At 46.6% G+C, this 15,765-nt stretch overlaps 1 protein-coding gene across 1 annotated transcript in view; it reads left to right on the top strand.

Annotated features, from left to right (window-relative positions):
- Positions 1-531: 531 nt before the first annotated feature.
- The window catches only part of LOC143286525 (secreted frizzled-related protein 3-like), a 45,283-nt gene continuing 30,049 nt past the window's right edge, over positions 532-15,765 (top strand). Inside the window, exon 1 of the mRNA XM_076594119.1 lies at positions 532-1,019. Coding sequence (XP_076450234.1) covers positions 590-1,019 — 430 coding nt within the window. The 5' untranslated portion in view covers positions 532-589. The remainder of the gene's footprint in view (positions 1,020-15,765) is intronic.

The following is a 15,765-nucleotide window of genomic DNA, read 5'->3' as shown; positions in this document are numbered from 1 at the left end:
ACACCAGTGTATATGGCTAGCTATAACGCAGTGACAGACAGAAAGAGATGGCTGGTGATTCCTCTGCTTGATTGCCGGGATGGCCTAATATGTGTCTCGAGCTCTCCACGTTCTGTTCACTGACCAAACAGTTTTAGATGTGTCTGAAGGATTGTTTTGTGCAGGGAACTGGACCGGTCACGTGCGTCTTTCATTCCTGGGGAATTATTATTCCGAGATTATTAAACTCTGAGAGGAAGGATAGGAAAGATTTCTGTTGTTGTTGTTGTTCCCGGACGTAACGTTTCGTGACACTTTGCTGGAGACTTGACGAGGGGAGGGGCACAATTCTAGGTTTCTTCCTCCCCCCCACCTTCCCACCCACCCCCTCCAACAACCCCCAACCCGCAACCCGCGGTTCGTTCAGTTCACCATGCGTCTGTGGTCAAGGTCAAGGTCAGGGACAGTGCCGATGGGGTGGGGGTGGGGTCGCCGCCGCCCGGGTGGTGGTGGTGGTGGTGGTCGGGGGCCCGGGCCGGTGACGGCGACGGTGACGGTGACGGTGGCGCCGGTGGCCCTCCTGACGGCCGCCTGCCTGCTGCAGACCCTGATGATAGGGAGCAGCTCGGCCTTCGAGCTGCACCGTCTGGACACCTGCGAGCCCATCGGCATCCCGCGCTGCCGGGCCATGCCTTACAACATGACGCGCATGCCCAACCTGCTGCACCACAGCACGCAGGAGAACGCCCGCCTGGCCTTCGACCAGTTCCACGTGCTGCTGGACCGCAACTGCTCCGAGGTGCTGCTCTTCCTACTGTGCGCCATGTACGCCCCCATCTGCACGGTGGCCTTCCAGCCCGAGCCTATCCCTCCTTGCCGCGGGGTGTGCGAGCGGGCGCGCGCCGGGTGCGAGCCGCTGATGAACGCCTACAACGCCTCCTGGCCCGAGGCGCTCAGCTGCTCGCGCCTGCCTCGCTACGAGCGCGGGGTGTGCGTGTCCCCCGAGGCGATCGTCACGCCCAGCAGTACCCCCGGGAAACGTGAGTAGGGGGGTGGGATATATCTGCGTGTGCATGTGTGTGTGTGTGTGTGTGTGTGTGTGTGTGTGTGTTTATTTTATTGTGTTGGGGTGGTTGGATGTGTGTGTGTGTGTTTGTTATTTTGTTGTGTGGGGGGGTGTGTGTGTGTGTGTGTGTGTTGTTTATTTGTTGTTTGCTTGTTTTTTGCGGGTGGGGGTGGAGGGGGTTCTTGTGTGTGTGTGTGTGTGTGTGTGTGTGTGTGTGTGTGTGGTGATGTGTTGAAAAAAATACGTGGCGTTGTTTGCGTCATGTTTGTTCATTGCTGAAATATCATCTGAGGACAAGAGGAGGAGGCAAAGCCACACACACACACACACACACACACGCGCGCGCGCGCGCATACATATTATGCATATATCTACGTACGTACATACATACATGCATACATACATACATACATATACGCACACAAACATATCCATTCATTCAGCCATCCATGCATGCGTACACACACACACACACACACACACACACACACACACACACACACACACACACAAACACACATTATAGATACATACATACATACATATACATACATACATACATACATATACACACACAAACATATCCATCCATTCATCCATCCATCCATGCATGCATGCATATATACACACACACATGCATACATTTGATAGGAAAAACAAATAAAACTACACGCAGGAAGAAAAAAAAAGGGTGGCGCTGTAGTGTAGCGACGCGCTCTCCCACGGGAGAGCAGCCCGAATTTCACACAGAGAAATCTGTTGTGATAAAAAGAAATACAATACCATACCATACCATACCATACAATACCATACCATACCATACCATACCATACAATACCATACAATACAATACAATACGTAAGCTCATACATTAACTGGAGTGTTGGGTGAGCAAGGGGGAAGTGAACACATAACCTGTCTGTATTAGAAACACATCATCCATATTATATGATATACGACACTATACTGAGCACAACAGAGTGAGAGAGAGAAAGAAACGCAATCAGAGACAGGCACAGAATAATATATATATATATATATATATATATATATACAAAGAGAGACAGAGAGAGCACTAATAAGAACAACTAAAAATGAACATTTTTAAAAAGTTCACCCAGTCCCAAATTTCCTGCATGTGAAATTTTTCTTCATATTTGAGCAAGGACGCCTGCAAAGCTCTTCTTTCTGCCATGGCCAAAAAACATAAGAAAAAAAATAGAAAAACTCTTTCTCTCTCTCTTTTTCACATGCACACACACATTGCAAGTAATCTCTCTCTCTCTCTCTCTCTCTCTCACACACACACACACACACACACACGCATATATATATATATATATATATATATATATATATATATATATATATATACATATATATATCATACACGCATACACACATATATGTAAAGTCCCCCCTTTTTTTTTATATTTCGCTACGGGGGTAAATCAGTTTTAAAAGCAAAGTGAAGTACACAGTCACTCCAAAATTGCTCCCTCTCATAATCCGCTCCGTCACTCTTCTAGCCGGCCCCAAAAGCTCTCGCTCCAACTGGATCGACTGTCAACAGTCACTTGTAATTATCAAGAGGCTAGATAAGCCAATCGCTCCGCAGATCACACGCCGTTGTCGGCGGCAAAAGGATTGTGGGATCGCGGCGACTGTCAGGGTTTTCTTTGAGGGGAGAGCTTTGATAGAGGGCGCCCCCTATCGCTCATCGCCAGATGAAAGCTCTTCACAACTGGAGATCCTCCTCTTAGGGTGGACCCCTTCAAACCCTCTCACTTCAAACGTAGAGGGAGAGAGAGAGGGGGAGAGAGAGAGATCTATAACTCTATAGTGTCTTTCAGTGTCAGAGAGAGAGAGAGAGGAGAGAGGGTGGTGGGGGAGGTGGAGAGACTTTGCTAACAGGCTTATCAAAGTCTTGTTATGAAATAGCGATGGGCGTCGTTTAGTGCGTGTATGTTTTGTGTTCGTTAAGGATTTCGTGTTCAAAAAGTCGTGTGTACACATGGCAGCTTTTGATGTTTTTCGTCTGATCTTCACCGAGGATCGCGCGGGTGAAAGATTCAGATCGGTTTAAAACCACACGCGCAGAAACACAGAGAGACACATAAACACACAGGTACACACAGACAGACACACACACTCGTCCAGTCACCCAGATCGCGAACATCTTGATTGGTGAACAGAATCTGAATCTCTCCTCGCCTTCCCCTCTGACACCCCGCGTGCACACACACACACACACACACACACACACACACACATTACCGCGAGACAGAAGCGATAAAACCTTTCCGCCCATCCGTTTTCCGTTGTGTATAAATGGCGTAATGATTGAGGAAGTCAGTCATCACAAAGTACTTGGTATTGTTATTGACAAATAACCTGCCATGGTCTCAACATGCAATGATGACTTGTAAAACATCTATCCGAAAAGATTCATCAACTATCCAGAATAAAGCATTTCTTGGACACACATTGCCGTAAATTTTTTTTTCATGCTTATGACGTACCACATGCATATTATGCCTCAACAGTGTGGGATTTTGCCTGTTTGAAATGCTCCAAAACAACTTATGAGTCTACATAGAAGAGCCATAAAGCTGACAATCTGAAGCCTTCGTCATTAACTGTCTCTGATAACAAAGACTTGGGTATTCTGCCATTGAAATGGAATTCATAATAAGGCGTTTTTCATGTTCAAGATAATGCCTGGTTTTGCTCCCCCATCTCTGAAACAGTGATCCGTTACAAGTACGATACGTAACATCAATAAGATCATGGTACCACTGCCTGGAATTGATTTATTTAAATCGAGTCTCACTTGCTCTCTCTCTCTCTCTCTCTCTCTCTCTCTCTCTCTCTCTCTCTCTCTGTGTGTGTGTGTGTGTGTGTCTCCGAGGATTGTATGATTCAATGCTTGCATTTGTGTGCGACAAGTGTGCATACAGTGACTTTCCCTAAAATAAAGCAGGGATGTTTGTTGAGTACAAATATAGTTTCATTTTTATTAATAAATCAGCAGTTGAATTATCAAGGAAAGGTAGACATTCAAATGTTTCCAAATGCTGTCGAAATATTTTTGGTATTTTGCTGATGATGTGATCCTTTTGTCTGGAACAATTTTGGGACTTCAAAATCAGTTACATGTGTTAAAACAAGATTCGTTTATTTATTTATAGTCTGTTCATCTAAGATGATGATATTACACTGAAAATAAATGATATTATTATCATCATTTGGATTATTATCATTTCTATCATAATGATAATTGTTGTTATTAATTAGAAATCGACATTTCTGTATATTCGAATGAAAAGGGGGGCGATTGAGGTGGAGGGGAGGGCGGGGGGGATGGGGGGTGGGGAGGGCAAGGAGGGGGGGGACTAAGAAAGGAAGAGAGAGACAGACAGACAAACAGACAGGGAGAGAGAGAGAGACAGAGACAGAGAGACAGAATGTGGAAAAGATAGGAACAAGAAGCAGATCGTTTGTGCTTTAACTCTGAACCTCAATAAAACAAACGGTATGATTTTTTTTTTTTTTTTCGCAAGTGAGGTCACTTTGCTTTTGAGAAAATGATAATTATTTTGATAATGTTGAACTGAAAGTTGTAAATTCTTAAAAGTACTTAGGGTTACTGTCCATATCCAAATTAATCCTTAACTTGACGTGGGATGAAACTTGTCGTAAAGGAAAGAAAGGTGTTTTGGAAATATTTAAGACAATGAGAAAATTAAACCGTGTGTTGATGGATGTTAATGAGTTCTGGGTAATGTTTTGTATGCAAATTGAATCACTAATCACAATTGCAGCTGAAATTTTGGGATTGTACAAAAATGAGCAGATGGAAAGAGTACAGATTTTTCCAGTTAAACGTTTTAAAGGTGTTCCAATACACGCCTCAGAGTTCTGTATGGTGAAACCGGAAGTTATCCTTTGTATGTAAAAAAAACACAAAAAACAAAACAAAACAAAAAAAACAAAAAAACACGTTAAGTGTATAAAGTATTGGTTTAAAGTGTTGGAATTCCCTCAAAATCTACTTTGTAAACAGGCGTACGGTATGTTAACTCAGGCAGAGAAAGAAAATGAAAATTAGGCTTCTTGTGTAAGAATCGTTTTGTCAGAAAATGGTTTTGCAGTTATGTGGATGTGTCCAGGTGTAGAGTATGAGCAAACTCTTATTTGATTGATTGATGGATATGGATACTGATATAGCGCCTATCCTCGGTCGGAGACCAAGCTGTAAGCTCTTTACAAACACGGGGTCATTTACACAACAGGTTGCCTATTGGGTAGAGCCGACTGACGGCTGCCACTGGGCGCTCATCATTCGGTTCCTGTGTCATTCAATCAGATTTCAGGCACGCACACATACACACTCAGACAAACATGTCACATTTACCATTTTACGTGTATGACCTTTTTGTTGTTGGTGTTTATTTACCATGCCGTGTAGGCAGCCATACTCCGTTTTCGGGGGTGTGGTGGGTGCATGCTGGGTATGCTATTGTTTCCATAACCCACTGAACACTAACATGGATTACATGATCTTTAACGTGCGTATTTGATCATCTGCGTGCGTATACACACGAAGGGGGTTCAGGCACTGGCAGGTTTGCACATATGTTGACCTGGGAGATCGGAAAAATCTCCACCCTTTACCCGTCAGGCGTCACCGAGATTTAAACCCGGGACCCTCAGATTGAAAGTCCAACGCTTTAACCAATCGGCTTAAGATTATATGAATCCAGACTGCTTGATATGTTTAAACAGAGTTGGTAATCAGACATGGAAAATACGGCTAAATAGGTATACAGGTATACAGCTGGTTCCTTTCATTTGAAATATGTTCCAAGCTGAAACATTCCTAACTGTTATAAAGAACAAATGGCATCGTACAATGCTTTCACAAATTAGACGAAGAATTCTTGGTTTTAGAGCCAACACACACACACACACACACACACACACACACACACACACACACACACACACACACACACACACACACACAAAGGGGGTTACTACAGGTACGTCCACAGATTCTCCATGCCTTTCTGTAACTCACTTTCAGTTGGTGATGAAATTCATTTTATGTTTGATTGTAAATCTTACAATGATTTGTGAAATGAATGTGTGATTCTTTTTTAAAATATAAAGATGTTGCAGAACGAAAGGATCTCTTTAGGATATTACCATCCGAAGATCACAAAGAGATCAATATTACGGCAAAATTTATATCAGAATCTTTTAGATTAGGCCAAAATCACTACAAACAGATACAAGCTGTGTGGTTAGATAGATGTGACATCTTCTGTAACTGGTTCGTGATGGCATCTGTTTCATCGATGGATGAATGAACGCAATTATGAATGTGTTGGTTGGCCTGTTGATAGCTACCATTATTTTTTTTTCTTCAAGGAAAGAATTTTTTTTTGTTACAGTATTCGCTTTCACCATTTTCATTCGTTTATTATAACGTTTTGTTATGCAATGAAAATATGATGACGCATTCGCCCATGTCATAAGGATCTCATGGCCTATGACATTAAAGTGTCGACTCTCTCTCTCTCTCTCTCTCTCTCTCTCTCTCTGCGCATTGATATGTTGTTCACACTATTTGATTCATTATGTAATATTTTTGTTAGTGGCCCACTCCTTTGTTATGGGCCGGAGGCCTAACAAATAAACCATCTCTCTCTCTCTCTGTCTCTGTCTGTCTGTCTGTCTCTCTCTCTCTCTCTCTCTCTCTCTCAGCTTTTCATGTTGCGTCTTATGTTTTGCGTTGAATTTTCAGGACGTTTCCTTTAAAATAAACTTACATGTATTTCCTAACTCATTGATTTATTTACCCTTTTTTAAAGGTTACTTTATTTCGTTATATCTTGTTAGTTTGGTTGGTTTTGTTGTTGTTGTTTTTTTTTTTTTTGTTTTTTTTGAGAGGGTGTGATGTAAAGAAGCTTCAACAATTCCATTTTACCCCGAGTAAAACATTTGCCATTTGGTCATGTGGCCTCTCTCTCTCTCTGTCTCTGTCTCTGTCTCTCTCTCACACACACACACACACACACACACACACACACACACACACACACCCACCCTAGATCATGTTGTCTTGTTGTCAGTCCATATCCCGATGGGGTCTACAGTCTTCGCTCAGGCCCGGGTGTGTATTTCTTCATCAGTCATGTTAGTGAGTGACGTCACATGGGTCACATGACATCAGTGAACAACAGGAGCATTTCCCTTCCTCCCCCCACCCTCCCTCTCGGCTGTTTCTGCCCCATCCCCCCACCCCCCACCCCCACTTTAAAAAAACAAACAAAAACAAACAAACAAAAAAACAAACACGTATCGTTCTTGCCTGTTAAAAAAAAAAAAAAAAAGATAATCAAACCATACAGAAAAATAATCCAAACCAACAAAGAAAACAGGCACTATTTTTGTCTGGAGATTTTAACGATTGTGCTATGAAAGAAAAAAATAAGGTCTAAATTGTTCCCACAAACACAGAAACCCTCACAACACTTGGAACCGCCGGGAGAAAGAAGCTGTTGAGTTGTGATCAACGTGTTTACATTGTCATATATTCCCTCTTTTTTCAGTCTTTTTTTATTTTATTTTTTTAATCGTACGGTAAAGCTATGTGTTCATTACCTCAACATTTATTCACACCACACACTTTTCAGATAGATAATCTCGCCCTTTCGGGTCACACAGAAAAGATAAAGAGATGCACCCGCAAACTCACGTGTTTAAAAATAATAACAAATTAAGATAAAATAAAAACCCCACCAGTTACTTTTTATAGAAATCCCTCCGCTCGAATTAGACCCAAATCCACACATACCTTCACGCCTAGAACACAGCCTACCCATTCCCCACCTCACCCCGCAACCCCATTTCACCCCCTTCCCGCACCCCCACCCTGGTTTTTTTTGTTGTTGTTTTTTTCTCCCCCCCCCCCTCCTCCCTCACCTCACCCTTAAACCCCGCACACGCACGCACATACATGAAGGAGATCAGGAAAAACAAACAAACAAAACAAAAGAAAAGAAAAAAAACCGCAGTTTGATTTCATCTTGAAAAACGGGGCAGGCGTTTTGATTCCGAGTTGAGTTTCCCCGTCTCGCGGTAATTAGAGAATGACGGATGGCGCGCGAGCGGCGGAGGTCGTGGCAGGCGATAAGCGGCTGATAGACAGCGGGGCGAGCGCGCGCCGCTTTGATAGATCCTCCTCTCTTTGACTGCTCGCCGCCCTTTGAAGTCCAACACCCTAGCCGCCAGTCGCCCCCGCGCCAGAGAAGAAAATAGCAGGCAAGAGCGAGAGAGGGGGAGAGGGGACGGGGGGTAGGGGTGGGGGTGGGGGAGGTTGGATCTGGGTGGTGGAGAGGGTTGGGGGTGTGTGTGTGGGGGGGGGGGGGGGGAGGGAATCCCGCTTTCTTCCTATCAGAAGTCGCCCGGACTATATTGCTGCCACTGTACAACTGCACTCATCTTCACAGTTTCAACAGCCTTTGTGTTTTGAATGCATTTTATTGTCAGACTGCTTGGGGGTGGGGTGGTAAGGTGGGGGGTTGGGGGGGCGGGTCCTGTTACATATCTATCTATCCCTTGACTTCTGCTGATGTCGTTTGGACATCAGTGGAGACTGACAACGCCACCACTGACTCTTCCTCCGTCCGTCTCTGTGTCGTGTCCTCCACCGTTGGTTCTCTTGGAGGGATTCCGCCACTTTCATTCCTGTCCATTCTTGGACCACTGTGTCTTTGTCTTCCTACATCTCTTTCTCTGTGTTCCGCGTTACGCCTGTGGCTTTCTCTTGACTGTTCCTTGCAAGTTCTGTTGTGCGGGGAAACTTGTCCGTGCCATTAAACAGGGACACACATAGGAGACACAGAGAGAGAGGACACACAGACAGGGTCACAGAGACAGGGGCACACATAGACAGCGGACACACATCGGGGACAGAGAGAGAGAGAGGACACACAGACAAGGTCACAGAGACAGGGGCACACATAGACAGGGGACACACAGAGATAGGACACACAGAAAGGGTCACTGAGACAGGGACACACATAGAGGACACAGAGAAAGAGGACACACAGACAGGGGCACTGAGACAGGGACACACAAAAACAGGGGACACAGACAGGGGACAGACAGGGACACATAGACAGGGGACACAAAGAAACAGGGGACACCGAGACAGACACACATAAACGGGACACATAGAGACAGGGGAACAGATAGGGGACACACAGACAGGGGCATACAGAGGGGACACACAGAGACAGGGGCACACACAGAGACAGGGGCACACACAGAGACAGGGGCACACACAGAGACAGGGGCACACAGAGACAGGGGACATGCAGAGACACAAGAAAACGAGACACAGAGACAGGGGTACACACAGACAGGGGACACACAGAGACAGGGACACACACAGACAGGGTCACAGAGTCAGGGGCACACATAGACAGGGGACACATAGAGACAGGGGTACACATAGACAGGGGACACATAGAAACAGGGGACACAGAGACAAGGAAAGTAGAGAGACAGGGGACACAGAGAGACAGACAGACACAGTGAGACAGAGCACACAGAAACAGAGGACACACAGAGACAGGGACACACAGAGACAGGGGCACACAGAGACAGGGGACACAGAGACAGGGGGACACATAGAGACAGGGACACACAGAGACAGGGGCACATAGAGACAGGGGACACAGAGACAGGGGACACAGAGATAGGGGACACAGAGACAGGGGACACAGAGAAAGGGACACACAGAGACAGGGGACACAGAGACAGGGGACACATAGAGACAGGGGACACAGAGACAGGGGACACATAGAGACAGGGGCACACATAGAGACAGGGGACACTAGAGACAGGTGACACATAGACAGGGGACACTAGAGACAGGTGACACATAGACAGGGGACACATAGACAGGTGACACATAGACAGGGGACACATAGAGACAGGGGACACATAGAGACAGGGGACATAGAGACAGGGGACACATAGAGACAGGGGACACATAGAGACAGGGACACATAGAGACAGGGACAAACAGAAACAGGGGACACACAGAGACAGGGACACACAGAGATAGGGGCAAACACAGGGGACACATAGAGACAGGGACACACAGAAACAGGGGACACACAGAGATAGGGGCAAACAGAGGGGAAACATAGAGACAGGGGACACATAGAGACAGGGGCACATAGAGACAGAGACAGGGACACACAGAGATAGGGGCAAACAGAGGGGAAACATAGAGACAGGGGACACATAGAGACAGGGGCACATAGAGACAGAGACAGGGACACACAGAGACATGGGACACACAGAGACAGGGGACACATAGAGACAGGGGCACATGGAGACAGAGACAGGGATACACAGAGACATGGGACACACAGAGACAGGGGACACATAGAGACATGGGACACGCAGAGCCAGGGGCGCATAGAGACAGAGGACACAAAGACAGGGGCACATAGAGACATGGGCACACATAGAGACAGGGCACATAGAGACAGGGGCACACATAGAGACAGGGGCACACATAGAGACAGGGGCCACATAGAGACAGGGGTCACACAGAGACAAGGGACACACATAGACAGAGGACACACAGAGACAGGGGACACATAGACAGGGGACACAGAGGCAGGGGCACATAGAGACAGGGGACACATTGAGGCAGGGACACACAAAGATAGGGGACACAGAGAGACAGGGGACACATAGTGACAGAGACAGGGAACACAGAGAGACAGGGGTCACACAGAGACAAGGGACACATACAGGCAGGGGACACACATAGACAGGGGACACATAGACAGGGGACACAGAGGCAGGGGCACATAGAGACAGGGGACACATTGAGGCAGGGGCACACATAGACAGGGGACACATAGAGACAGGGGTACACATAGAGACAGAGACAGGCCACACAGAAAGACAGACATGCACAGAGACAGGGGCACATAAAGAGGCAGGGGCACACAAAGAGGCAGGGGCACATTGAGACAGGGGAGACAAAGATGTAGACACAGATTAGAGCACAGAGAGGGAACACGCAGAGATAGGGACACATTGAGGCAGGGACACACACAGACAGGGGCACAGACACAAGGACACAAACAGACAGGGGACACACACAGACAGTGACATATACTGAGAGACACAGGACACGTAACGTGACATGCAAAGAGATTGGTGCATTCGGACTAGGCCTCATATCATCTGCTTTGTAAAGCAGCATATTCAAGTTGTTAGACACGGTATTCTTGTTCTGTCAACTTAGGTGACCATGCAGTAGGATACTTGAGTATTTTCAATTTCGTACACTTTGAAGATGTATGTAGAAAATGCGACACACAGTGATGGATAGATCTATACATGTAGTTTTGGAAAGGAAGAGTTGTTATCGAATATGTTTTCTCATGTATTTCGATTTCTTCTTCTTCTTGCTTTCTTTCTTTTATTTATTTTTAAAATTATTTTTTTCTTTCTTCTTTATCTCCCGCAAATGGTTGACAAAACCAGTATGGGCCAGTGAATCGCGCCGCTCGTGTCACGTGACCATGTTTCATATGTCAATGACTGAACATGGCTGACAAGAACATAACTTTCGACTGACTTCCTCCAAGGCCACGATAATTATGCTGTGGAATGCCAGATGTGCCCCCTTCCCACCTCTCTCTCTCTCTCTCTCTCTCTCTCACTCTCTCTCACACACACACACACACACACACACACACATTTTTATTTTACTCTTGTACACCAACCGGCTATGCAATCTTTCACTCGCACTCACATGTGGTTTCATGACCTCGTTTTTGCTATGGGCTTTATTCGTGTGACGTTCCGTCACAGTGTGAAACAACTTTCACACACGCGAAGCTCTCAGTCTATTTCACTTTTTATTTATTTATTTATTTATTAAGTATACATCCGCAGAAAACTACGTAAAATCGGCCTTTGACTTGTTGAAAAACAAAGAAAAGCAATGCAGCTTCTCAAAACGTCTCTACCTCTGCAAGTTCTCCATCAATTCTCACGAGGCACGAAACAGAGGCACACAAAGAGGATACGATTGTAATCAGAACGCAGTTATTTACCGTTTATTTGTTTGTTTGTTTATTATTCATTTGGCAGCAGACACGCTTATCATGGGGACGGTGAGGGGAACGGGCCACCAGCACAGACTTAATTGGCTGACATGAACATTTTTAGTGACGGGCGCAATAGCCGAGTGGTTAAAGCGTTGGACTTTCAGTCTGAGGGTCCCGGGTTCGAATCACGGTGACGGCGCCTGGTAGGTAAAGGGTTGAGATTTTTACGATCTCCCAGGTCAACATAATTATGTGCAGAGCTGCTAGTGCTTCAACCCCCTTCGTGTGTACATGCAAGCATAAGATCAAATACGCACGTTAAAGATCCTCAGTGTAATCCATGTCAGCGTTCGGTGGGTTATGGAAACAAGAACATACCCAGCATGCACACCCCCGAAAACGGAGTATGGCTGCCTACATGGGGTAAAAACGGTCAGTCATACACGTTAAAGTCCACTCGTGTGCATACGAGTGAACGTGGGAGTCTGCAGCCCACGAACGCAGAAGAAGAAGAAGAAGAAGAAGAGCATTTTTAGTTATCGATTTATTTATGTATTTTTCTTTCGGTCGATCTTTCGTTTGTTCGTTCGTTCTTATTACCCCGGTGGGAACACGGCTTCGTGAAGGCGGGAAGACGAACAGCAGTCTTCCTTCGCAGGCATTTAGCCTCCACCCCGACTCCCCTGCCCCCGTCCCACCCCCCACCCGCCCCCACTCTGTTGACCCCTCACTGCCTCTCTTCCCCTACCATCACCCCTCACCCCTACCCCCTGCCCCCGTCCCACCCCCCACCCGCCCCCACTCTGTTGACCCCTCACTGCCTCTCTTCCCCTACCATCACCCCTCACCCCTACCCCCTCCCCCCCCCCTCGCCCCACACACACACACACACCTCCTCGCCCACCTCCCTTCCTGTGTACAAACTGACTTTGCGTGTGGTATGCGGCCCCCTTCATGCCCTCGTTTTCAAAACAAAGCGCCACCTGCTTAGATCAGCGGAGTGACTTCCCCTCTCCTCTGTTCGGGGGATCCGGGCCGGGGATTACTGGAATCAAGGGGGATTTTCCTCGCGCGCATCAAAGGTGTGCAGGCACGTGCGATTCACAGGCTGCCAACATCAACATGGTTTTGAGGAGAAAGGGGCCTTAAAAAAGTAGAAGAAGAAGAAGAAGAAGAAAAAAAAAAAAGACCGTGAAATGCATTCGTCCACTTTTCTCTTTGAAGACGTCGTCAGCCTTTTGACTGTAGATTCTGCCTTGCCTTCTTATGATATAAGAGAGAGAGAGAGGGATATATATATATATATATATATATATATATATATATATATATATATATATATATATATATTAGATCGCTTTCAAGCTTGATGAACTCTCTGCGGTCTGCGTCTGTCTGTCTGCCTCTCTCTCTCTCTCTCTCTCTCTCTCTCTCTCTCTCTCTCTCTCTCTCTTATGCCCCATGGTTGGGTGGGGGAAAAAAAGTTAATTGCTTATCTCATTTCCCTGGTCAAATAAAATTTCGTTTCGTTTCGTCCCCAACCCACTCACCCTCCCCCGTCCCCACCCGCCGCCCCCCTCCCCACCCCCACCCGACTCTCTCTCTCTCTCTCTCTCTCTCTCTTCCTGTCTTTTTGTTTGGCTTGACTATATCTGCAATGTCTGTCTGTCTCTGTCCCCCCCCCCCCTCCTCCCTTCTCTGTGATTAAAGATCAACGCCAGATTTTGGTTGGCTGTCTTTGACGTCCTTCCCCCATCTTAACCCCCCCCCCCCCCCCCAAACCCCCTTTTTGTCTTTTTCGCCCTCTATCACTTTTATCTGTCTCTGTGAGTATATAGAATTGTCCTCACGATTAGTTGTACTGCTCTTGTCAGGGGATGCTCATTACTGAACGGACAATAAAACATTGTCATTATTTGTCGTCTGTCTGTCTGTCTCTACCCCTCTGTGTGTCTGTCTATCCGTCGATCTATCTGTCTCTTTTCTGTCTGTATGTCAGTCTGTTTATCTCTGTGTCTCTGTATATGTGTGTCTGTCTGCCTATGTCTCTTTCTCTCGGTCTGTTTGTCCCAGTGTTTCTGTGTCTGTGTCTGTCTCAATGTGTGTCTGTCTCTGTCTGCCTCTCTTTCTCTGTGCCTCTTTCTCTGTGTCTCTGGCTGTCTGTTTCGCCCTTTTCTCTTTCTCTCGCTCTCTCTCACTCTCCCTCCCTCCCTCTTTTTTTCTGTAACCCCCACCTCCACCCCCTCTCTCTCTCTCTCTCTCTGTGCGCTTGTCTCTGTGTGCCTCTCTTTCTCTCTGCCTCTTTCTCTGTGTCTGCCAACCCCCCCTCTCTCTCTTCTCCCTCTCTCTCTCCCTCTTTCCCTCTCTCTCTCTCTCTCTCCCACTCTCTCTCTCTGCTTATGCACCTCCAGGATAATCCGTGCCAGTAGCGGCAGTGGCGTGGAATGATAATGTAGAACGGGTGTGATGTTACTGGGCGTCAGCTGTGTATGGTGTAGCTGTACACGACTTCCCTTTGCCTTCCTTGTCAACAATCCTGCCCTGCTCCGAGGGCTCCACGTGAGCCAAGTGGGGGAGGGGGAGGGTGGAGGCGGCTTGTTGGGGGCCCTGGCAAGTCGTGTCCTTTGAAGTGTGGGTCCCCTAGCCAGATCAGAGGCCTGATAATAAGATCCTTCTCCAACCCAACCCCCCCCCCACCTCCACCCCCTCACCCAGTCCCCTTCTCAGTCCCCTCCCTCAAACCCACACGCCCTCTACCTCCCGGAATAAGCCTCTCCTGAAAGAGGTAAAGGAAATAGTTTTCAGTTCAGCTTCTCAAGGAGGCGTCACTGCGTTCGGACAAATCTATGTACACTACAGCACATCAGCTAAGCAGATCGATCGATATGTTCGATAGGATTCACGGCACCATTGGTCCACACTGCATGGAAAATATCACAGAATTAAAAAAAACAACTCAAATACAACCCGTGGCTTAGTAGATATATTTGTAGCAAAACTCCCACTGCAAAAATTTACTGAAATTTCCACCCTCTCTCTCTCTCTCTCTCTCTGTTTGTGTGTCCGACCCTCTTTCTTTCTCTTTGCCCGCCTGTCTTTCTCTCTTTCTCTCTAGTACGAAGCATTCCTAGCGGACCAGATAGCCAGTCTCCATAATTCCTGTCGTCCAGTGACACGTGTTGCACGTGCCAATGTGTGTTTTTGTAGATGACCTATCAAAACAAACAGAACAACAGCTACTGAGCACCATGAGCACTGAACTACGTTGCTACTACTGTCGTATTGGCTAAGACCCATCGCACACAGGGCGTCAAGCATCAAATTTCGTGAAGCGCCTCGTGTAGGAACTTTTCAGGCAACAAAGTGTCGGACGCCGCGCATCAAGATTAACTCTCTCCATACGAACGGCGAAAGAGACGACGTTTACAGCGTTTCATCCCAATTACCATCATCAAAATATTGCAAGCGGGACGCTCTTATACTGAAGAGGTGAATGTTGACAGAGAATACCACAGTTCTGACGACGGAAGCTAAAGGTTGGGTCATTCAGACACCCACTGG

The sequence above is a fragment of the Babylonia areolata genome, chromosome 10, assembly GCF_041734735.1.
Source record: "Babylonia areolata isolate BAREFJ2019XMU chromosome 10, ASM4173473v1, whole genome shotgun sequence".
In the NCBI taxonomy this organism is placed as follows: domain Eukaryota; kingdom Metazoa; phylum Mollusca; class Gastropoda; order Neogastropoda; family Buccinidae; genus Babylonia; species Babylonia areolata.
The sequence above is the reverse complement of the archived record's forward strand: the minus strand, read 5'-3'. Positions and strand labels throughout refer to the sequence as shown.